General features: G+C 54.6%; 1 protein-coding gene across 1 annotated transcript in view; it reads left to right on the top strand.

Moving 5' to 3' along the window:
• XKR7 (XK related 7) overlaps nucleotides 1-23,783 on the top strand; it is a gene marked incomplete at its 5' end in the record, with an annotated part of 33,958 nt that extends 10,175 nt beyond the window's left edge. The window contains 2 exons of the mRNA XM_084645997.1: nucleotides 19,257-19,456; nucleotides 20,052-23,783. Coding sequence (XP_084502123.1) covers nucleotides 19,257-19,456; nucleotides 20,052-21,004 — 1,153 coding nt within the window. The 3' untranslated portion in view covers nucleotides 21,005-23,783. The remainder of the gene's footprint in view (nucleotides 1-19,256; nucleotides 19,457-20,051) is intronic.
• Nucleotides 23,784-24,671: the final 888 nt, after the last annotated feature.

Genomic DNA, 24,671 nt, shown 5'->3' with positions numbered 1-24,671 from the left:
TCCAGACACTGTAAGGCCCCACTAGGGCCCTGGTTCAGGACCTGGTGAGGTGGGTGGTCCTGGGTCCCCTTACCTTGCTCTGCTGCACCTACCCCATGACAGACCCCTCAGGGGAGTGGAAGGGACACTCAGGGAGATTGAGGCCCACCACATACTACCCAGCCAGGACCCCCTCTAGAAGCACCAGGCCGAAAAGATCTGTGCAGCCACTGCTTGACCACTAGGCCAGCTGGCTATCAGACTGACACCCTTTCCCCCTCCGGAGAACAGAATTATCTTTATTCATTCCCAGTCCTTATTGCAGGCTGCCCGGCAGCACACGAAGCACCCAGTGCTTGCAAATGCACAGCAAGCACCACGCGCCAGCTGGTATAAATGCACAGCAAGGTCTGCAAGGTGCCTAGCAGCCCCCGGAGCTTCAGCCCCAGACAACGCTCCAGCACAGAACACGGCCGAGGCTGACCGTCCAAATGCTTCTTCAGAGCCTCCCGCACCCAGAGAGCCCATGCATGAGCCTGAGCACCTGTCCCCTTTGCAGTCAGTGGGAGTCTTGCCATTGACTGTAATAGGGTCAGTTGGCTCAGAGGCTGCAGCAGACGCCATCACCTCTGTGCGTGGTCTGGTCACTAGGCATGACTAAGCGTATGGATTATGTTCAGCCCCCGGCGGCTCTGAGCCCGTCTGGCCTGCTCACCCTTAGGCCGGACATGCGGGTCAGTTGTTCAGTCCCAAAGCAGTAACGTTATAGAGTGACTTTCTTTCCTGGCCATTTATTTGGTGGTGGAAGGCAAAGGGCCAGACCCGCAGGCCCTGATGGAGCCACAGAATAGAGCAGAGCTGGGGTGGCTCTGCGGCCCGCTGGGCTACGAATGGAGGGATCTCCGCCGCAGAGCTGCGTTCCAGGGGGTCTCCCCGTATCTGAGCAGGGAGCATGCCTGGGGGCATGGCACTGGCAGAGCAGGGGAGGGGCAAGGACCCCAGTTTTGTCCGTCTATGTATTTATACCATGTCCCTCACAATGAGAGCTGAACTCCTGCGGAATGGCTGTTAGATCTGTGGCTCCGTGGATCTACTGGGAAACACCCCCACCTCCCCCTGGGGGAGAAGAGGAGGGAGGAATCACAAAGTACGAAGTGAGCCATTCCTCCAGGCCCCCCTCGTACGAGCTCCGAGAGTTGGGCAGCATGCTGGGCAGATGCAGATGCGGCTCACAGCCGTGACAAACTGCAGCCACAGGCAGTGCGTGATTGATACACCGTGGTGGTCGCACCGTTCATCTCCAAGCAGCAGCTGCAGCAGCCTCTCCCTCTGCTCTTAACAAGGTGGTGAGTGACATGGACAATGGATGCAGAGGGGATTTCACCTCTGATCCAGAGAAGGAAGTACTCAGCTCCCTCCTGTCTGCTGGATTGCAGTGTGGCATGCTCTGCCCAGTGCTCAGTGAGCGGCTTTTAAAAGATTTATTTGGGACCCCCAAACCTGATCCTGCTTTGGAGACACGGGATCAAGTCACTGGCTCCTCCAGCCACGCCATCCTTCCAGCCCTTGCCTCTGTCACCAGCGCTCGGAATAACGCCTGACGCAGAACTGCAACAAGCAGTTTTGGTGCAAGGTGACAAATAACACAACAGAGCTGGAGTGCTGGGGCTTGGGCTGGTGGCTCTACCTGAAAAGCCGAGGGCCTGAGTCTGATCTCATGTCAGCTACTTTTACCCCAGCATCACTTCATTGCTTTCCGTGCAGTTACTCCTGACTCCTGACCTGAGCGAGTGAGACTAGAGGACAGTCCTGAGTCTTCTCAGGAGGCTGTGTGCAGTTGTTCTGACTGAAGATCAGGGGGAAAGGAGCTGGCACAGGAAGCGGGAGCTGGGAACGGTGCAGCCTGGTAGCTAGTGTTCACGGTTGTCCTTCGCATTACAATGGGCTGAGTAGATTTGGAACAGATGGTTTTCAGCTCCTTGTCCTTGCCAGAGCCCAGTGCAGTGAGCTGAGCTCATACCCTGTCAGCCCTCTCCTACTCTGCCAGCCGCCCCAGGCTTCCCTCTTCACTCCTCAGATTGTGCAGGAGATAGCTGGGCAATGGGAGGGAAAAGAGCAGTGGGGCTTCCCTGTGCTGAGCTTTCAGATCCTGAAACAGCAGATTGTGTAGCTGGCACTCGCAGAGGGAGAGGTGTGGGCTGAACCAGGAACTCCTGGCACGGTCTCCCTCTGTGGCCTTGGGCAAGGCCGGACAGTGCTTTGTGCCTCAGTTTCCCCAGCTGCAGAACAGGGGTAATCCTACCTTGGGGCAGGGGGGGACTTAGGGTTTGTAAAGTGCTGTGAAGAGGAAAAATGCTAAATACAGTTAAAGGTGGGTTGAGTGTTATGTTATTTGTATTTTATGGTTAGAACCCCCCAGTTCTCCATCAGGACAGGAGGGTCAGGGATTTTCAGAAGTATACAGCAAACATATTCACACTTGGCTCAAAAATGGGCTCTTGCTTTTCCTCAGAGGAAAAGCCACCGTTGTGGCTGGGTGTTCAAATCCCTTTGGTGCTGTGAGCTGAACTTGGACTCCTCACTAGAGAGGGGATCCCAGGAAATACAAGAGGACTTTGCCCTGTTTTCTCCCTTGCCCAGACACACCGTGGGCCCTGAGATCCCAGGACTTGCACATGTGCTTAACTACTGCAGGTGGCTAAGGCTTTGCCAGATTGGGGCCTGGTGGAGGAAGCATCTCCTGTCTGCGAGGGAGCAGTGAGTTGTGAGTGGCACAAAACGCTAGAATTAGCAGCTCCTTCAGCGCTGCATATTAAAGCCTCCTTTTTACACTAATGCAAACAAACAAATTGGTGCCGGGGAGCCTGGCTGCAGGGTCCCAGGCCGGCACACAGCAGTAATTGGCACATAATGAAACTGGAATTGAACTATTAAAATCACATTATTTGCTGACACTAATGTTTTGTTCGGTTGCCAATGCTCGAAGGTCCTTTTGTGACTCTCAGCAGGAGAGACTCGTAACTATCTCACAAAGAGAGGGGGGCTGGGAAATAAGAAAATTAGGCCATTAAAGCAACTCCTAAGGGCTCTATTCCGAGCCACCACTTGAGAATGAGACTGAGCCGGAAAAATGGCCTTTTGTCCTCACACTCCGTTGAGAGGCTTCACTGACTGCAGGAGTCGCTGCTAAGAGCTTTTCTCCATCGGCCACGGGGCTGGGCGCTCGGAGTCCAACACGCTAGCGAGCGAGCAATTTTGGCATCTTTTCAGGACCTTCTGCAGGGCACTGCGTAACCGTCTATGTGTCGCACTGGGAATTAACCCTTTCACGCAGGAGATGCCAGCCACTGGTGGAGACCAAGAATTGTTCATCTCCCCTGGCTGATGCTTAAGCTTTCCCTTCGCCACCTCAGGGCCTGATCCTGCCAGGTGCTGAATGTCCTGGGTGCCTAATGACTTCAGGGAGAGATGAGAACATTCAGCCCCACATGGGGACACAGCCTTTATGCTGAGCCTCTCTGATGGGACCTAGCCTGTCGCTGCTCCTCAGGTCCTGGCCCTCTGTGCCTGCTTTAGCTTCCTGGCCCAGGGTGACTGGCCCCTTTAAGGGGAGATGGGGCTAGCCCCACTTGTGCCATAATTAATTAGCCTCAGAGGGTGGGGCTAAAGGGGGTCAGCTGGTGCTTTAATAAACACTTGGTTCTTATAAAAGGACTGAGCGTGAGCTCAATGTGGGGTGGAGTTACAGGAAGCGGGTAGCAGGCTGGTCTGCTCATTCACTCCTGTAAGAGGTCCTGAGCCAGGGCTCAGGAGAAGGTGATCCAGGGGAACCAGCCTGTAGACTGAGTCCTCAATAGAGGAGAGACTGAGAGGTGGCCCAGAAGGGAACTGGGAATGCTGCCCAGAGGGTGGGCTGAAGAAAAGCCCATGCAGGGCAATAGAATGTTTTGTTTGTTGGGACATTTTAAGTGGACTCCTGTTACCCTGGAAGGGGTTAACTTCATTTTGTGACTTTCTTGGAGTGCCAAGCCATGTGTCCAGCACTGACCTGGCTGTGTGGAGTTTCTTTATCAGGGCTGCTTAATAGGGAAACTGAGGCAGTGCTGCAGAGCCATCCCTGGTCATGGGGGTGCTTGGGAAGCAGCTGACCTTGTTGCAGACTGGGATGCTGGGGTTGGGGTTGGGTTGGGAGGGGCCTGCGCTCCTGAGGAGGCTAGGGCAAGCACGGTTGAATGGAAGGAGGCAAATGCTGGCTGGTGCCGATGAAATCTTCATGGGGTAGCTGACCTGCAAAGACTGGGGCCATTAATGTAAAGCCCAAGACACCACGATCTCAAGGCCAGTCCTGCATCTCCTTACCTACCCCCTCCTTTACCTTGGCAGGGAGTCCTGCTGCTTTCTCTTCAGCTTGTGCATCCACTCCATGCTGGCTGCGGCCACTTGTCTCAGAGCCCAGGCTCCCTGTGCCCCCTGCTGCCATGCGGGAGGAAGGCACCTGTCTGGAGAGCCTGGCCGCTCTCTCCCCAGGTCTCCTTGTCACTCTCCTTTCCCAGCCATGGGCAAAGCCTCTCTCAGGTGAGGAGCTGCGTGGGCAGGCTCTTCTCTGCAGCAGAGCGAGAGGGGTGGGAAGACCTTGGGATAAACCCCTCTCTGCTCTTCTGCTTTCATTCACTCCCAGGAGCTGCCTGCTGCAGTCCCACCTCTCCAGCAGCCTCCACAGGTGCCTCTGACTCTGGGGGTGCTGTTGGGGAGCTAGTGAGCAGGGTTAGCAATAAGGACTCCAAGGGACCAGTTCACCCCCTGCAAAATGCAAGTTAATCCCAGTGAAGTCAGCAGGCAGTTTGTATCCTGCAGGGCACTGATCAGACCCTGCGGTTCTGTGTGACCTTGGGCAAGGCCATCCCCCCACTTTCTGGACCTCCATTTCCCCACCTGTAAAATGGGGCCATTATCTTTGAAAACTCATGGCGATCGGGGGAGGTCCCGGACGACTGGAAAAAGGCTAATGTAGTGCCCATCTTTAAAAAAGGGAAGAAGAAGGATTCTGGGAACTACAGGCCAGTCAGCCTCACCTCAGTCCGTGGAAAAATCATGGAGTAGGTCCTCAAGGAATCAATTCTGAAGCACTTAGAGGAGAGGAAAGTGATCAGGAACAGTCAGCATGGATTCGCCAAGGGCAAGTCATGCCTGACTAATGCCTTCTATGATGAGATAAAACTGGCTCTGTAGATGAGGGGAAAGCAGTGAACATGTTGTTCCTTGACTTTAGCAAAGATTTTGACACCGTCTCCCACAGTATTCTTGCCAGCAAGTTAAAGAAGTATGGGCTGGATGAATGGACTATAAGGTGGATAGAAAGCTGGCTAGATTGTTGGGCTCAACGGGCAGTGATCAATGGCTCCATGTCTAGTTGGCAGCCGGTATCAAGCGGAGTGCCCCAAGGGTCTGTCCTTGGGCCTGTTTTCTTCAGTATCTTCATTAATGATCTGGAGGATGGTGTGGATTGCACTCTCAGCAAGTTTGCAGATGACACTAAACTGGGAGGAGTGATAGATACGTTGGAGGGTAGGGATAGGATACAGAGGGACCTAGACAAATTAGAGGATTGGGCCAAAAGAAATCTGATGAGGTTCAACAAGGACAAGTGCAGAGTCCTGCTCTTAGGACAGAAGAATCCCATGCACCGCTACAGACTAGGGACCGAATGGCTAGGCAGCAGTTCTGCAGAAAAGGACCGAGGGGTTACAGTAGACCAGAAGCTGGATATGAGTCAACAGTGTGCCGTTGTTGCTAAGAAGGCCAGTGGCATTTTGGGATGTATAAGTAGGGGCATTGCCAGCAGATTGAGGGACATGATTGTTCCCCTCTATTCGACATTGGTGAGGCCTCATCTGGAGTACTGTGTCCAGTTTTGGGCCCCAACCTACAAGAAGGATGTGAAAAAATTGGAAAGCGTCCAGCAGAGGGCAACAAAAATGATTAGGGGACTGGAACACGTGATTTATGAGGAGAGGCTGAGGGAACTGGGATTGTTTAGTTTGCGGAAGAGAAGAATGAGGGGGGATTTGATAGCTGCTTTCAACTACCTGAAAGGGGGTTCCAGAGAGAATGGATCTAGACTGTTCTCAGTGGTAGCAGATGACAGAACAAGGAGTAATGGTCTCAAGTTGCAGTGGAGGAGGTTTAGGTTGGATATTAGGAAAAAACTTTTTCACTAGGAGGGTGGGGAAGCAGTGGAATGGGTTCCCTAGGGAGGTGGTGGAATCTCCTTCCTTAGAAGTTTTTAAGGTCAGGCTTGACAAAGCCCTGGCTGGGATGATTTAATTGGGGATTGGTCCTGCTTTGAGCAGGGGGTTGGACTAGATGACCTCCTGAGGTCCCTTCTAACCCTCATATTCTATGACAGTGATACTGGCTTTGTCGGGGTATACTGAGGCTCGGTTAATCTCTCGAGTGCTTGGAGATCCCCAGATGGAAGGGGCTGGTGCAGAACTGATGGTGTGAATAGGCTAAATACTGCTGTCCTCTTACTCAAGCCCCTTTTGACTCCGGCAGAGCTCCCCTGACTGCGATGAGAGTTGTGCCAAGTAAAAACTCAGTGAGGGCCTCAGGCTGTGGCTGGTTCTTACGAGCTGGTACATGGGGTGGGGGAGTGGAGCAGGTACTCGGCTATGTTCTTTCACCAGGCGCACACATGCTCTCCTGCGTATCATGGGGGATCTCGCTAGCAGCTCCCATTGCTTAATACGTGACTGGCGGGTGTTCAGCTGAGCATGGTGTAAGAACCAATGTAGAGCCGAGCCGAGTTACTGGGCAGCCCCTAGGTTTCCCCGGTGCAGAGCAGTCCCAAAGAGCAGGGACACCCGAGGGGTCAGGGTGGGGACGACTCCTCCTGACTTTGTGAGCTCCCTCACGTGGCTGGCCAAGAGTAGCGCTAGCTCTTCTGTGCAAACCCCCACAATCCCTTTCCAGGTGCCCAAAGGGGCTGATCTTTGAGGAAAAGCCGGGGTGCAGCCTCAAGGACTCACTGGGGTAGCCTGTGGGTCTTCCCTGAGAAATCCACATGTGGATCCCCACTCCAGCAAGACAGGGCCCCCTGCTGCCCAAGGTTGAAGTTCCTAGTGGGCAGTGATGGGGGGAGGCGGGCCTGTCCCTGCCCCTCTGGACCCTGAGAGTATAAGGGCTGGGGTAGCCTCTAGCGCCTATGGCGAGTCTGTTGGGGTTCTGCTGCAAGCCCCCCCCTTGACTTGGCCTCTGGCTCTGCTGCTCAGTGTGGGGGAGCTACCCCCAGTCACTTTTCAGCCCGTGCCCCCCAGGGCTGGACGCAGTGCGGGTGCTCAGGGTGACTGCCAGGAATGAGACCCTGGGCCGAGGTGCACAGGTTTGAGGGTTAGTTACTTACGCAGCTTCTATGAGCCTGCCTGTAAACAGAAAGCCGGCGTGGCGCGAGGCTGGGCGGGCACAGGGGTGGCTTGCTGGGTGGCAGAGTTTCTCCCCCCGGGGATATGGCTCTCCTGTCATCCCGGCCCTTCCCTGTCCTTCCCACAGTGATTGATGAAGGTTTCCGCCATTAAGAGCCATTGCCAGGTATTCTGGCCCTTCCGAGTGGCTGGAAAATTGTCAAGAGCCCAGTAAATCCCCCGCCCTGCTGAATATTGAAAGCGCAGGATTAACAATCACTGTCACATGTCAGTGTCCTTGGTAATGCAGCCAGCCAGGGAGCTGTCAGCTCAGTGACAGCAGAAGGGCTCCTCTCTGTCTGCGGTGATACACCCCTAGCCCTGACTCTCCTCCCTCCGGGCTCCACTGCCCAGCCCAGCCTTGCCTGGCTCTGCCTCTCCCCTCCCGGTCCCTCAGCTGGCTGGCTCACTCAGGCTGCTTTACTTCTCCTCTGCTCTCACCCCCCCATTTTTCATTCAGCTCCCTGGTGTCTGCTGTCCTACAGACCAGATGCCCCTTTCCAGTGCACCAGCTGCAGGGGGCTTCACCCACCACTGAGGGGATTTCCAGCAGGGCTCCAGTTCTGCAGGGTCCCAGGCTTTCATGGGCAGGTGTCTCTGCCGTGCTTCAGCTCTGCAAGCCGCAGAGGCGCTGTATAGTTGGTTAAATCCAGCACAGGCACATATTCCCACCAGAGAATATTGGCAGGGAAGGTGGGCATCTGTCTGGCGTGGGCAGCCGGGCTCTGGCGCAGCAAGGCAGTCGGCTGGCGGTGTTCTGGCACTGCGGGATTCTGGCACCAAGGGAGCCCCCCTTGGGCAGTGCGGCATTCCATCGCACCCGCATCCCCGGCGGAGCAGCCTGGCACAGCAGCCTGGCAGGCTCTGGGGGAGGAAGGGGCAAGGCCTCCGTCCCTTGCAGGCTCTGGATTTACTCCCAAGTGGCCGTGCCTGCATACACAGGGCCCAGTGCTCTGCGGCTCTCCTGGGCAGCCCTGCTGATTTCTGGCCCTGTCTCTCCTCTCTGGGCCCAGCTGCCACACGCTCTTTCTGGCTCATTATCTATCTCTCCTTTGTCTCTAGGGGTGTCTCTCCCTCCTCTGCTGCTCCCTGGTTCCAGGGCCCACACGCGCGCCCACCCACCCCTGCCCACGCACCCCTCCACATTACCCCACGTTGCTGTTTCTTCTGTCAAACCAATTGTCACTTTTCAGCTGCTCTGGAACCTTCAGGCTCCAAGAGTCCATCTGCCTCTCCCAGCAAATTTCTCTCCCTGCTGTCTCCTGAGCATCCTTCGGGGCCGGGCTCCCTTCCCTGGGGGTTTCCATTGCCAGTGTGTGCAAGAGGCGAAGGAAAGTCTCCTTCACAGGAGGCTGAGGGAAGCCACTGTGCGAGTTCTGCCATCCAGCTCCTCCTCCACGCACAGAGCAGCAGCCGCGAGGGTGCCCCAGTGCCCGGGACAGTCACGGCCTGCAGCACCCAGCTCAGTGTGTGAATAAGGAAAAGGTGGTTTCAGGGGCGAGTGGTGCATGTTTCACTGGAGAAGGGTTGTGCAGTTTGTTTGCCAAGAAGGCTTGGCTATTGGGCTGCAGTGAGAGAGACACAGAAAGACCCAAGATCTCTAGGAGCTTCCCCCTCCCCACCCATCCCTACCTGAGCACCGGTGCCACCGGCTCTCCCGCATCTTCCCACCCTCTGGGGTAAATTCATTTGACTGCTTCGGTATACAAATGACTGCTCCTATTAGAGCTCTTGCCTGAGCAAAAAGCAGCCACTATTCCCAGGGCAGGATCAAATATCTTCCGCCTGCCCCTGGCTTCCTGCTCCTTTACTCCCAGTTCCTGGTGGGGGTCTGAGAATGAGCTCTAGTTCAGGTCCCAGCGGCCCTGCCCTGGCCCCCCAGATGCCAGCTGCTACCTTCTCTCATCTGCTCTCCTTCCCTCGCTGCGTCTTGCACTTTCCCCCTCTCTTCTTCCTCCGTCACAAAGCCCTGCCGCCATGCTCTGGGAGCTGTGGGTCTCTGCGGGTCGCTGCGTGCCTGGTGGGTGGCATGATGAGTGGGGGTACCTGTGGCACCCCAGGTCTTGCCTGAGGGGCAGTCTGGAAGGGGGCTGGTCCCGTGGGTCTGGACTTGGATGTGGAGTGCTGCTGCGACGGTACGTCCCTGTGGGGAACCGAGCGGCAGCTTTCAGGGGGCTGTTAACCTGCCCTAGGGAGCGGGTGTGGCAGAAGTTTGGGCTGGAGGAGACCAAGGGTGGAGCGCTGTCCGGGCCGGAGGGTGAGGTGGAATGTGTGGGTCTGGGCCGGGGAGAGCCGCCTGAGGGACCACTACCTGGCAGTGATGCCTTCCTCTTTGCACACTCTGAACAGTGTGTTTCTCCATAAGCCAGGGACTGAGAAACCACGGGATCAAGTCCAGGGCTGGTGTAATCAGGCAAAACACCACTGAAACCAATGGTGAGGCACCAGTTTGCACTAGGCTTGAATTTGGCCCAGTAAGAGGAACGATCCCTCTCTGGGTGTGTTCACAGGCGCGTGTCTGTGGCTATTGCACAATGATAGGAATTGCTTCACTGCTCCCTCTTGTCTTGCCCATGTGTCCTAGCTGCAGCTTTGCACCTTGCTCTCTCTCCTTTATCCCCCTTGGGGCGATTCTGTCCTGCAGAAAGGTGCTTGGCCTCAAGACTGATATAGACGTTCCTTGGATCCCTGCATTCTGCATGGTCTAGGTACTCCACACCCCGATGAACCTGCTGCTGGCCACCTGCCGCTGCTGGATGACCCTCAGCCTGTCGCGGATACAACCCTAACCCTAAAGCTTATGCTCAGATAAATTTGTTAGTCTCTAAGATACCACAAGACGTCCTTTTCTTTTTCCTAACCCTCAAGTTACTCCTAGCACATGAGTGAGCACTAGCTAGCTCTGGCTGGTAAATAGACCCTGCCTTGTTCACTCCTGTTTGCCCACTTGTCCAAAGTCGCCCCCAGACTCCCTGTTATGGACTCCCTCTCTTCATACCCCCTGAGCAGAGCTGGGTGAAATATTTTTGGCACATAGGAAATTTGGTGAGAAATGCATTTTTCAGGACCCCTACACTGTCCATGAATTCAGAGTGAATTCAGCAAATGCCTTTGGCTGACAACTAAAATATCAAAAATCTGGAAGCGTTTTGCTTTTAAAAAAATTGAAATGAACCATTTTAAAACGTCTGGTTTGATTTGACATTTGAACATAAGAGTGGCCATACTGGGTCAGACCAAAGGTCCATGTAGTCCAGAATCCTGTCTTCCAACAGTGGCCAATGCCAGGTGCCCCCGAGGGAATGAACAGAACAGGGAATCATCAAGTGATCCATCCCCTGTCGCCATTCTCAGCTTCTGGCAAACAGAGGCTAGGCTAGGTGTAATTGGAAATATTTCATGTTGACCCCCACGTATTTTCTTCTGTATTTTATTCCACCAAGACACCCAAAAGTCAGTTTGGCTCGAAACAAACCAGTTTTCCCCTGGGATTTTTCAGTTCAGCCACCAAACTGACAAATCAGGTATTTCTTCAGCTCTGCTCCTGAGTGCTGGTTTCTCAGCTCTGGCCTAGCATTAGCTTCTCTCCCTGGGAATTATAGCAAGGCCATGGAAATAGAAACTTTGATTCCTAATCCCTGGAGTGCCAGCAGACTCCAATATCTGAGAGCTCCCTCACAGCCAGGGACTCCAAAAGAATCCAAGCAGAAAGCCAACCCCACGCCCGAGAGCAGATGCCTGGGCCGCTCCATACCAAACTTCTGGCTTTGCAAAGTTGATCTTTTCAAGAGCAGAACTTTCTAGCACTGGTGCCCCACCCCTTTGAGAGCATTCGCTGGGCAGTTCACCCCCTCTGGTCCCACAGCCTCCCGTAGCCCCAGTCTGGGTAAAGAGGGCTCCTAGCACAAGGCAGCCAGAAGGAGCTGCGGCTGAGTGTGAGAAGCTGTTATGGAAAAGGACTCTAGACCCGTCCTTTGCCATCCTTCCCCAGCACATCGCCCCTGCCCAGGATTTCCGCTGCAGCACGTTCTTCCTTTCTTTCCCTGCTCGAAGATCACTGGGGTTTTGCACAGGCTGGGAGGTAGCCCAGCTTGGGAACACCAGCCCCTGTTGCTTGACATCCACACGGCCTTGCTTGGAGCTGCGTTATTCAGGGGAAATCACACCCAGAGACTCCTGCTGCAAGTCCCGCGGGGCTCGGTGGGACCATTCTTCCCTTCCCTTCTCCATGCACTGAAATCTTCCAAGAGATCTGCTCTGTATGTGTTGGGCCAACACTTCCTGCACTAAGAATGGGGAGGAGGCAAGCACTGAACCAGGAGGAACTCTCAGCTGGAACAGATGGCAGCTGCAGCTGAGTGCTCGCGCGGGCTGTGAGTTGGGGGGCTTTGCTCCTTGGGAAAGACGTATGTGTTGAAGGTGCCAGCGGAGTGTAATTTGTCTGTTCGCTGGCTAGATATGGCCCTGTCTCCGCTCTGCCTTTTATCAAATCCCCCACAGCAAGGAGCCCATTTCCCAGGAATAGTCGCTCAGGAGCAGTGACTTATTGCAGCTGAGAAAATGAACTTTGCTCAGGCTCTCCCGAGGCGGCCAGCACGTTCCTGGCTGCACCACAGGGGGGGCGCCAGGCCTTGGTGTCTTCCAGCAGCCAGAGCGGGGCCAAGCCCACCTCCTTGGAGCTGATATATGGGCTTAAAGTGCTGGGATACGGCTTTCTCCTGGCACTCACCAGCTAATGGAGTCGACTGACAGCATTTTATGAATCTGATACAAAGGCCATCAGTTTGCGTGACAGTTTTACTAGGTTGGGAGGGAGCTTTATAGTCCCACTTCCTTTTGCTTAATCTTTCTGTTTTCCCAGTCATTTGTCTCCCGCCTTCCAACACCTACGTGAGGTGGTTTGAGTAGCAGAGCAGTGTGGAGCACAGACCAGCAACCAGCTCCTCAGCCCTGCTCCACCACTGGGGCTCAGCTATGCCCTCTCGGGACGCCCTTTCCCCAGGGATCCAGCTCCCCAGCTGGCACAGTTCTCCTCCTTCCCGGGGCGAGGAGAGAGAGAGGAATTGGATGTCTAGTGTATAATTCAGAGGATGTAATTGACTGTGAGCACCGAGGCTGTTTGTCCCCAGTGCCCTGGTGAGAGCCACAGGCAGCTGGGGAGAGCCTCTGGCGGTGAATACCTGGCCCCTGAGCTGGGTAAGGCAGGAGCTCCAGCACTGACTGGCTGTGAATCAAGCTGCATTGTAGCTCCCCTCACTTGTGGTCAGTTTTCCTTGAGCACCTGTGAATGTGAGATAATGAACAGCAAGGGTGAGACCATGAGATGACAGGGCACTGCTGTAGGGAACCTCAGATCTCTGGGGCGTTATGGCCTGGGTCAGGCAGGGCACCCTGCAGGGAATCATAGGATCATAGAATCATAGAAGATTAGGGTTGGAAGAGACCTCAAGATGTTATGCAGATAAAACTACACAGGATCATTTCAGGGGACAAGACAATATGTCACATTTATTATAACACAATTTGATTTATGACCAATAACTAATTTCTAATACCTGTGTATACACACACACCCCACACACCCCAAATGTTCTGCAGCTGCTGTATAATTACCAGTCCTGAATGTAGCTTGGGTTCGTGGCGTGGGTTCGTAGCTTGTAGCGGCTCACTGGCCAGGAAAGCCGGGCACAAGGAAGAGCTGGGTCTCTGTTGGGCATGCACCAATGCCCTTCCATGTTGGCAGCAGAATGTTACCCTCCAAAGTCTTCCATCGCATCCATCCTTTTTATAGGCTTTAGTATGAATCCAGAGTCTATAGGTCCTGCTGTGTCAGGCTGCCTCTGGGTCCGGTGTGACTGATCACCCGTCAATTGCAGACATATGTCTTTCAGCCTGGGACCTGGCTTTGAAGTTTCTTCAGTTGTACTTTTGAGGGTGGACTCTTCTTGCTTTGTCAGGGCTGTTGTCTGCATCTTCAGCCGTTGGCGTTTACACTTTATTTCATCAGGACAGGCTGGGGCTGGAGGTTGATTCCATCATCCATCCATCCCTCATTCCCACATCTAAACTACACTCATCAGATTACAGCCGGGTTTTGCAAAATGAAGGTTGCAGCAGGGTTTACAAAATGGAGTGAGCATTTTAAAATGGAGTTTGGGACAAGCTGAAATGGAGTTTGAGTTACAATATGGACAGGTGTAAGGAATGACAAACAGTGAGCAGAAGTTACAATATAGACAAGTATAATGAATGACAAACAGTGAGCAGAAGTTACAATGTTGAAACTGTGTAAAACAATTGGATTGAAAGTGAAACTCAATTAGCCAGTTATTGGGGTAACCGGTTTTATGAATGAATGTTGTTTCATTCAAAAAACTTTGCTTATGAAGTTATATTAATAAAGTGAACAATTAAAAACTATTTCATTGATCAGTTCTACAAGTAGGTCATCTGGTCCAGTGGTTCTCAAACTTGTGCACTGGCGACCCCTTTCACATAGCAAGCTGCTGAGTGCGACCCCCCTTATAAATTAAAAACACTTTTTTATATATCAAACACCATTATAAATGCTGGAGGCAAAGCGGGGTTTGGAGTGGAGGCTGACAGCTCGTGACCCCCCATGTAATAACCTCACGACCCCCTGAGGGGTCCTGACCCCCAGTTTGAGAACCCCTAATCTAGTCCAACCCCCTGCTCAAAGCAGGACCAACCCCAACTAAATTATCCCAGCCAGGGCTCTGTCAAGCCTGACCTTAAAAACCTCTAAGGATGGAGATTCCACCACCTCCCTAGAGAACCCATTCCAGTGTTTCACCACCCTCCGCATGAAATAGTGTTTCCTAATATCCTACCTAGACCTCCCCCACTGCAACTTGAGACCATTGCTCCTTGTTCTATCATCTGCCACCACTGAGGACAGCTGAGCTCCATCCTCTTTGGAACCCCCTTCATGTAGTTGAAGGCGGCTATCAAATCTCTCCCCACCCCCCTTCTCTTCTGTCGACGAAATAAGCCCAGTTCCCTCAGCCTTTTCTCATAAGTCATGTGCCCCAGCCCCCTGATCATTTTCGCTGCCCTCCGCTATAGTGAGGGTCCCAAAACTGGACGCAATACTCCAGATGTGGCCTCACCAGTGCTGAATAGAGGGGAATAATCACTGCCCTCGATCTGCTGGCAATACTTCTACTAATGCAGCCCAATATGCCGTTAGTCTTCTTGGCAACAAGGATACACTGTTGACTCATATCCAGCTTCTCGTCCACTGTATTCCCCAGCTCCTTTTCTGCAGAACTGCTGCTTAACCAGTCGGTCCCCAGTCTGTAGCGGTACATGGGATTCTTCCATCCTAAGTGCAGGACTCTGCACTTGTCCTTGTTAAACTTCATCAGATTTCTTTTGGCCCAATCCTCCAATTTATCTAGGTCACTCTGGACCCTATCCCTACCCTCCATAGTATCTACCTCTGCCTCCAGCTTAGTGTCATCCACGAATTTGCTGAAGGTGCAATCCATCCCATCCTCTACATCATTAATGAAGATGTTGAACAAAACCGGCCCTAGGACCAACTTCTGGGGCACTCTGCTTGATACTGGCTGCCAACTAGAAATGGAGCCATTGATCACTACCCGTTGAGCCTGACAATCTAGCCAGCTTTCTATCCACCTTATAGTCCATTCATCCAGCCCATACTTCTTTAACTTGCTGGCAAGAATATTGTGGAAGACTGTATCAAAAGCTTTGCTAAAGTCAAGGTATATCGCGTCCACCGCTTTCCCCATATCCACAGAGCCAGTTATCTCCTCACAGAAGACAATCAGGTTGGTCAGGCACGACTTGCCCTTGGTGAATCCATGTTGACTGTTCCCAATCACCTTCGTCTCCTCCAAGTGCTTCACAGTGGATTCCTTGGGGACCTGCTCCATGGTTTTCCAGGGACTGAGGTGAGGCTGATGGGTCTGTAGTTCCCCAGATTCTCCTTCCCATTTTTAAAGATGAGCATGATATTTGCCTCGTTCCAGTTGTCCGGGACCTCCCCCCATCGCCACGAGTTTTCAAAGATAACGGCCAATGGCTCTGCAATCACATCCGCCAACTCCCTCAGCACCCTCGGCTGCATTAGATCCGGCCCCATGGACTTGTGCATGTCCAGCTTTTCTAAATAGTCCTGAACGTGTTATTTCACCATTGAGGGCTGCTCGTCTCCTCCCCATGCTGTGCTGCCCAGTGCAGCAGTCCAGGAGCTGACCTCTGTGAAGACAGAGGCAAAAAAAGCGTTGAGTACTCCAGCTTTTTCCACATCCTCTGTCCCTAGGTTGCCTCCCTCATTCAGCAAGGGGCCCACACTTTCCCTGACCTCCTTGTCGCCAACATACCTGTAGAAGCCCTACTTGTTCCCCTTCACATTTCTTGCTAGCTGCAACTCCAATTGTGGTTTGGCCTTCCTGATGACTCTGCCCCTGCAGGCTCGAGCAATATCTTTATACTCCTCCCTAGTCATCTGTCCAAGTTTCCAATTCTTGTAAGCTTCCTTTTTGTGTTTAAGCTCACACGGCTGGAGCCATTGCTCACTGATGTGCATGGCTGTGGACAATTCCCACAGACTAGTCACCCCGCATCAGTCCTGGGGGCAGGGCTATAAGACAGAAGGGAATTTGCAGCTTGAATTGTGCTCACCTAAGGCTCTGTCTACACCGGAGTCAGGGGTGTGACCGTAGACGTACCCCAATTAGCTCCGGTGCCAATAGCAGGGAAGCCGTGATAGCAGAGACAACAGCAGGGCTGCACACACTGGCCTTGGGGGTGTACTTGAGGGCTAGCTTCCCCGCTGCTGTTCCTGGAGATGGTGAGATCAAAGCCAGGCTAGGGGTGTGTACACATGCCACAGTCGCACCTCAGATTGTCATGTAGACAGGATTCCTGTGGCCCAGTGGCTGCATAGGAGCTGCCTGGAGCAGAGGGCAGTGTAAAAGCACAAAAGCCTCTTCCTCGGCCTCTGGCAATGGCTCACCACAGACCCAGCACAGCTGGTCGGTCCCGGGCTTGTTGCTGGGGGGGGGGAAGGGAGTCCAGTCGCTGTTTGCAAGGTAAAAGACGCCTGTTTGTAAATCACAAGCATGTGTCCACACAAACACCTCCGCTGACCCCACGCTGGCTACCATATGGCAGGCACAAGCCATGTGATGGCAGCAGCCAGAGCCAGGGAAGGCTCCGTCATCAAAACCCTGTGAGTTTCCTGCATACAGCTCCCGAGGTCTCAGTCAGAGCAGCTGTTCCCTTTATCCTGTCTGATCAGCACGGCAGGGGAAGAGGGGCAGGCCTCAGTCGGGTTAGGGAAAAAAATAGATATCCACTTCCGAAAGCCAAGGTGCCACGTTCTCCCTCTGAGATCAGTGCTGCCAAACTGCACCCCCCAGGTCAGTGTGCAACCCAGCGAGATAGACCAGGGATCTCACGCTGGAGGGGAGAGTGGGTGTGATCCCAGTGAAATAGACCAGAACTCCGCGTTCACAAGGCGAAAGGTATCGTGATATCCCAGGGAAAGATACTGGGACTCAGTATACAAAGAGGCCAGACTCTGTGGCATGAACAACTGTGGGGATGTGCAGCCTAGCCAGACTCTGTACCCACTGATGCCCTGCATATCCTGCGAGGGGATCCCCTTCAAGGGCATCTGGGTATGCCCAGTTCCTGTCCTGGCCCGAGCCCAGCATGCCCAGTCTCTCCTGGATCCCTGTGAGGGTGGGTTTGGGTTACTCTCTTGCTGATTGGCAGTCAGGCTGACCAGTCCTCTACCTCTCCCACATTCCCCCCAGCCACAAAAGCCTCCTGTACAAGGCTGCAGGGCGTCTGCACAGGGCTCTGTTTCATGGCACACAACACGGGATCCCTGCATGGAACCCGGCATCCTCCTACCCCACCAGGCACCAATCTGGCTGCCTTTGGGGCCCTCTGCACCCAGGAGGAAGAGCTCAGCACTTGTCCCGTGACCAGTAACAGCTATTAACATGCAGAGCCAGAGGAGAAAATGTTATACTTATAAGAAGTACACGGGATCTTTATAGGGGAGAAGGCAGCACGCCGCATTTATTGAGAATACAACAGTTAGCGTGTGCTTTTCAATCACACACCCCATGCACACAGTCCTGCCAGTCGATGTTTATAGTTACCAGTCCAGAGTCTGGATCAATCTAGTGGCCAGCCAGACTGGTCGCAAAGGGGAGCAGGGCTCTGTTGGTTGTGATCCGATGCTCCCGGAGCGTGGCAAGATGAACCCAAAGTCCCATGGCCAAGCACCCTGTTCTTATAGTCTTTTTTCCCTGTTGAAGTCTATGGATTTTGCTGTGTCATTTTGTGACCGGTTACTTCTTCATTCGTGTATCTTTTGATGTAAACATTCCAATACACCTCCGAGAGGGTCATCCTGTCCTGATTCCAATTTAATCAATTGTCCTGTCTTTAGGGGTGTCAGCCTTCACCTCAGGGTCGTCAATCTGCCCTTCCTTCATTATGGATGCACGTTGACGGTTCTCTGGTGTCCTTAAATCTCTTCACTCCTTCTTCCTTGACCATCTGGCTATAACAACGGCCTTCACACCTTATCTTTTCCTGATGCAAACACTCCTCATTCACACAAACTGTCTTTTTATAGAGACCTTTGAGAATACAAACAGTGTCAGTTTATTTTGAGCAAAAGACATTGTAAATTAAGCCTTCCTCTAATCTCCTTAACATAGACACAATACAAGATCCTGTCTCTTACTTACTAAACCTTAAAACAAAGAAATGTATATTTAACTAGAGTGCCTAATTTGTAATACATATAGGAAATCATAGTAGACATTATAACTTATCCTAAAACAAAAGGGTGACCATAATCAGGCGTAAGGATTGTGCTGGTCTGTCCCTGCCTTAACATCAGTACAGACACTGGTAGTCTGTCAGAGGGTCATTCCTTTCTGCTATTCAAAAAGGGTGGCTGGCAGGATGAAATCAAATCATACATTAATTCTCATAGTACAGTTATAAAATCCTGCTCCTACAGAGACTTCAAGCAGGAGGAGCACAGGAAAGCATCTGCTAGTGGACTCACTTGTCCTGTCACGCGTCTCCTTGCCCAGCAAAGGTGTTGGCAGAACGGGGTCAGCCTCAGGGGGGAGCATGGGACATTAGACCTGAGTGGGAGTTTTACCGAGTTCCTTTGGCACCCCAGGGATCTCAAAGGGTGTCACAAAGCAGTGAGTTAAACACTCAGGGCAGGCAAGAGCTCAAGGAGGAAGATCCTGAGCCCCATGCATTAGCAGCTGCTTCACTGAGAGGGGGCGCTGGCCTGGACGCGGCTGTTCTCCCCTGCTGCCGGGATACCTCGTTAGGAGAGCGAGAAAGGACCTCTCTTCAATGTCTCGTCCCAAAGGCGGGGTATTCAACCGGGCAGCCCCCTGCCCCTCTGCTCCACTGCAGGGCCAGAGGGGAGCGCGATGCCAGCTGGCCTATTCGCTGCGAGGGGAAGGAGGATACTCATCTCCCCCATCCCGGGTTTCTGTGGCCAGCTATGAACGTGCTCGGGATGAATCTGAACATACTTGGAAGGATCCTCGAGTCTCCCAAACTTCGGTGCCTTACCCTGGCCCCACAATGCAGTATTCTGTGGCCTTGCTCTTATCCCCCGGACCAGCCGCTGCCTGCCTACCCCAAGCCTAGACTGCATGGCTGGGCCGGGCAGCAGGGCCGCGTGCCAGTCTCTGACATTCAGGGGTCGAGCGAGTGGGGAGCACGGGCTCGCTCCAGTCTCACCCGCTGTCTTCCCTGCCTCCTGCACAGGTACCTCCGGACCCTGTACCTCGGCCTCCAGAGCCGCTGGCAGTCAGAGCACAGACAGCGCCACTTCTACTGGAGGATGATGTTCGAGAGCGCGGACATCAGCATGCTGCGGCTGCTGGAGACCTTCCTGAAGAGCGCCCCCCAGCTGGTGCTGCAGCTGAGCATCATGGTGCAACAGAACAACATTGAGCCCCTGCAGGGTAAGGGACGACCCCCGCCGACCCAGCCCCCATCCCAGCCTTCCTGCCCCCTCTCATCACCTGTCACTGCCGGGGACGTGCCACGAAATTAAAAGGTGGCAAATTCAAAACTGAGAGACAGAAAGGGTTTCTCACACAATGGGGGAGGAGACTGTGGAACTCTCTGCCACTGGGAGTTACTGAGGCCAAGAATTTAGCAAGAGTCGAAAAGGGATTGGACACTTGTACGGATAACGAAAACAACCAGAGCTGTCAATAGTTAATGGTCAAATTCTGGAAGGGACATAAAACCTCCTGCTTTGGAGCTGAAGCCAGAGTCTCTAACTGAGGGACCAGGAGGAGACCTAATGTGGTGGCAGATTATCGCATATCTGCTCCTGCGGATTCTTACCCCTTCCCCTGCAGGATCTGATGTTGGGCTCTGGCACAGACAGGACACTGGGCTAGAGGGAGCTGGGATCTGATCCAGCCTGGCCACACCCATGTTCCATCTTCTGTCTTCCCTTCCTCTTCCTCCCATCTCATACCATCCCCTCCTCCTGTTCCTCTCCTTCCTCTCCCCTCCAACTCCCTGACTCATTCTGTGTCTCCGCAGGTCTCTCGGCCTCGGCCTCCCTGGTGTCCCTGGCGTGGATGATCGCCTCCTACCAAAAGGTGCTGCGGGACTCGCGTGAGGACAAGATGCCCATGTCCTACAAGGGGGCAGTGGTGCAGATCCTCTGGCACCTGTTCACCATCGCTGCCCGCGCCATTGCCTTCGCCCTCTTTGCCTCCGTGTTCCAGCTCTACTTTGGCATCTTCATCGTCACGCATTGGTGCATCATGACCTTCTGGATCATCCAGGGGGAGACGGACTTCTGCATGTCCAAATGGGAGGAGATCATCTACAACATGGTGGTGGGCATCATCTACATCTTCTGCTGGTTCAACGTGAAGGAGGGCCGGAGCCGCTGCCGCATGGCCATCTACTATACCATTACGCTGGCGGAGAACGCGGCCCTCACCGGGCTCTGGTACATGTACTATGACCGCCAGGCCACCGCTGACTTCGACGCCTTAATCATCGTCTGCGTGGTCTCCTCCAGCTTCGCCCTGGGCATCTTCTTCATGTTCATCTACTACTGCCTCTTGCACCCCAACGGGCCAGTGTTCGGCCCCCAGACCAGCGGCTGCATTTTCAAAAAGGCGCCGGCCGCCTGCGTGGGACCCCCGGAGGACGTAATCACCAGCCCCCCGCGCTCCTTGCCACGGACTACAGGGGGGGAGAGGGAAGGGGTGCCAGGGGACAGGGACAGCTGCGTGCCTGTTTTTCAGGTCAGGCCAAGCGTCCCCCCAACCCCTGTTGCCCGCACCCCCCGGACAGAAGGGCCCGTCATCCGAATAGATCTGCCCAGGAAGAAGTACCCTGCCTGGGACGCCCATTTCATTGACAGGCGGCTCCGTAAGACGATCCTAGCGCTGGAGTATTCTTCTCCGGCTACCCCACGCCTGCAGTACCGCAGCATGGGGGCCTCGCAGGAGGTGCTGGAGTATGAGACCACGGTGTAGGCCACCGCGGGAGCCATGTAACTGCCTAGCATGCCCCCCCACCCCCACCGTGGGGCTGACACAATGGTGCATTTCCAGAACCCAAGGGGGGTCGCTGGTCAGAGCCCACTGGCCGCCAGCCAAGCCCGGCCTTCCGCTGCCCTGGAGAGTGGCTGTCCAGTATCTTCTTAGCATTTTGCCTTTGTGTTCATTCGCACTGATGGCCCCGCACCTCCCCGCTCTACCCCCCATCCCAGAGGGGTTGGCGAGGTCAGCTGGTGCTACCTGCCCCGCTCTGCCTTGACGAGCTCCCCCTCTAGGCAATGCCATGGCAAAGTTTTCCTCCCTGTGCCCCAGTTGCGTCCAGGCTGCCTCCCTGGCACCCCCACAGATGGGCCCAGAGGAGTCCATCCTCCCCTCCAGGCGGGAGTCTTTGTTGGTGCTGAAATACCTCACCTGTACCTGAGCTCAAACAGCCTGGAGCCGCCCCATGGTGTGGCCTCTAGCCACCGGCAAAGGGGCAGGGCACCTGGTGCAGGAGGGGTTGCACAGAGCCCGGCTGGAGAGGCTGGGGAGCAGCTTCCTTGTGGGTGTGAGGACTGGCCGGAGCTGGGGAGCAGGGTGTGGGAGGGGCCACGGAATGGGGGGTGGGGGAATCAGGGCAGGCTGAGCGCCCTGGGTACAGAAGTGCACCACAACCCCCAGTTACTCTGGGCACAGGGGGGCCCTGGGAAGTGGGGCTGAAGCATGCGGAGCTCTGGGGGAAAGGTGGGGCCCTGGTTGCTGGAACACACACTGGGTGCTGGGGCGTGCCGGGGGTGCTGGGGTAAGGTGGAGCATGGCAAGATCACAGGCGCAATCCTTCATCATTCCTGTGTGAAGTCTGTTCCCGCCATTCCCTGGGCCTTGGAATTAAGGGAATGACGTTGGGCCCCCTCCCCGTTGTTCCCCCACCCACCCACACACACACCCTGAAATGCCTGCCACAGCTGTGCCAGTCCATGGGGGCAGATGCACTTCTGCCTCTGAGTAAAGGGGACATAGGAAGGTTAATAATCCCAGCGTCCCATGGGGTGAGCGTGGTGGGGGATTCTCCCTAGAGTGTTGGGGTCATGATGGAGGGAGCTCCTGGGATCCCAAGGAGCCCGTCGGCGAAGCTGGGCCGGCAGGAGCTGGAGACAACAGGGAGAAAGCTGGAGCTGAATGAGGTGGTTGCTTGAGGCCAGGCCAAGCCAACAGCAACAGCCCTGGCAGGGTAAACGCCAGATTCATACCAGTGCCAAGGGCCAAACTCCCTGGGACTCCAGGGTCGTCAGGATGCAAAAGCCCCAGGGCTGCAGCAATGCCAGGCACCAGCACACACCCAGCGTTTGCCACTCTGCAGAGCCTTCTGTGCCATTCAGTCTCCTGTGCGAGGAACGCAGCGGGGCCGCGCTTGGTTCTAGGGCCTCGGGTGGTAAATACTGAGTCTGCAGGGATCGGTGTCCCATCGCAGCTCTGCAGGCATGCCCCGAACCCAGGCCAGAGGCTGGGGGCAGTGATCTCTCACGGGGGTGGCTGTTTCAGGTTTTTTGTGAACCAGCTGGTGTGTGGGGTGGGGCTTTATCACCAGCATGCCATGAAATTAACAAAGGCTCCCTCCCTGTGCAGGCCAGGCCAGCGGGCAGGACAAACCCCGTTTGTCAGATCCATACTCCACCACTGAAGGACAATGATCTGAACAAGGCCTTTTCAAGCCAGACTCATGCAGCTTTGTAGAGGGTTGTGGCAGGTCTGCCACGGGAAGCTGGGGGTGTTTTGGTGGCTACTTCATATATTTTCCTGCTTGTGTGTTTCCACATCTGGAAAACCTGCAGCCTTTCAAATGATTGTAGGGGAAGGTCAGGGAGAGGGGTGTCTTTCACCAAGAAGATTAACAGGTCACAAAGAAAGCCGCGTGCGCACACCCCTGGCCCCGCAGAGGGCCAGCCCCACCTCTGTTCTGACCGGACTTCAGCGCACACACAGGTGTGAGGGAGGGCAGGGTGAGGCCTGGGCATGCATAGATGCACACACGGATCTCAAGGGATAGATTTAAAAAACGTGTGAGGTGCCCGGGTGCTCCCAGATGCCTGCGGTTATGTGCGCAAACCGGTTCATTGCACATGCAAAAGGCTGATTAGGCGCATTTACCGATTGGCCTGGGCAGATTCATTAATCAGGAGCAGAAGTTAGCTGCCCCTTTTTCACCTGCAATGAAGAGCTGAAGCTTGCTGAATCCCTGGCCCACAGAGAGGAGGCAGCTGGAGCTCAGTGCCACCTCACTGATCCCAAATGCCCTTCAGTCTGACACACAGAGCTCCTCCTACCGTGAGCCCCATGATCCCAAGGAGGGGTTGCAACCACAGGAAAGGAGATGATGCCCTGAGAGCTAACAGCCTTCGCTCAGGGCTATGCCGGAAACCCCAGACCTGCTTCAGCTGTGGGGGGAGCCCAGTCTGGCCAGGCCCAAGGTCACCTTCCAGGCTGAAAAGGAGGAAACTCAAGAGTTACATGGCATGTAGAAAGAAAGCAGGAGCACGTGGAGCTGGGAGGAAGGCAAAGCCCTCTCCACATTTTCAGCCTAGCTGTAGGGTTTCAGGGGGACACTCTCTACACAGCCTCCCCTTCCCCCACCACGTACAGGCTGCTCACGCTTCCCATGGTCCAAGCCCCACCAGCTCTCTGAGTCCCTCCGTCTACATGAGCAAAGGGCTGTAGCAGCACTGGGCCCTGCCCTGGTGCTCACCTCTCTGCCTGGCTGGGGTTGGGGTTGGGGTGGGAGAAGGGGGTAGCTCCCTGCTGCCTGAGTTGGGCATCTTATGGGAGAGTCTGAAATATCCAATTTCCTGTTTCTTTTTGCCCTCACCCTTGGATTTAACCCTTTGGCCCCTGCAGCTGTTGGCTCTCCCGACGTGTGTTCATTCTGGTGGTTCTGCAGCCTGCTTACCCTGTGTCCTCTTGCACAGCTGAGCACCCTGTGACTGGCACCTGACTGGGGCACCGGGAGAACTGGGGCACTGCTCACACAGGGGGATACCTGAGTCTCCTCTCCCACAGCTAGGCTGCGCTGCACTGACTCTGGGCAGGAAGGGTTAAAATGTAACTGAGCCAGAGAACAAACCAGCTGCCTCTGCGTCTCCTCCTGGGACGTAAATGCACTGGGCTAGGTCTGCCCAGGGCAGCCTCCGCTCCTCTTGGGGGTCAGTCAGGACAGGGAACGAGGGGGAAGGTGTCTGGTGCCCAAGGCTGGTAGCTCTGCTGGGCCATTCGGCCCGTGGGTTTGCCTGAGCCAGGCACCAATGGTTTGTCTGATTTGCGAGAACTGCTTTTTCTGATTTGTTTGATTTGAAGTGAAATGATCTACCTCAGCAACGCGGGCTGGAGTCCATTGCTACAGCTGGCTCTGCCGGCAGGGGTTGCTGGGGGGGGGGGGGGGGTGCTCGTCACCAGGCCAGAAAACCATAGGTTCATTGCGCCAAACGTCACCCAGGCCAGTGAGATTTGGGTGGGGAGCTTCCCAGGCAGTACAGGCCCAGGTGCGACTCTCGGGGCTTCATGAGGAGGCACCACGCAGCGGAGAGCAGAATCTGTCCTTTGTCATCTGTGGGCAGGTCCTGAGGGCCCTTGCTAAGTTCTCATCCAGTCCTCACTCAGACTAGCTCCTGAT

This window comes from Lepidochelys olivacea (assembly GCF_965140295.1).
Source record: "Lepidochelys olivacea isolate rLepOli2 genome assembly, chromosome: 13".
NCBI lineage: Eukaryota > Metazoa > Chordata > Testudines > Cheloniidae > Lepidochelys > Lepidochelys olivacea.
The sequence above is the reverse complement of the archived record's forward strand: the minus strand, read 5'-3'. Positions and strand labels throughout refer to the sequence as shown.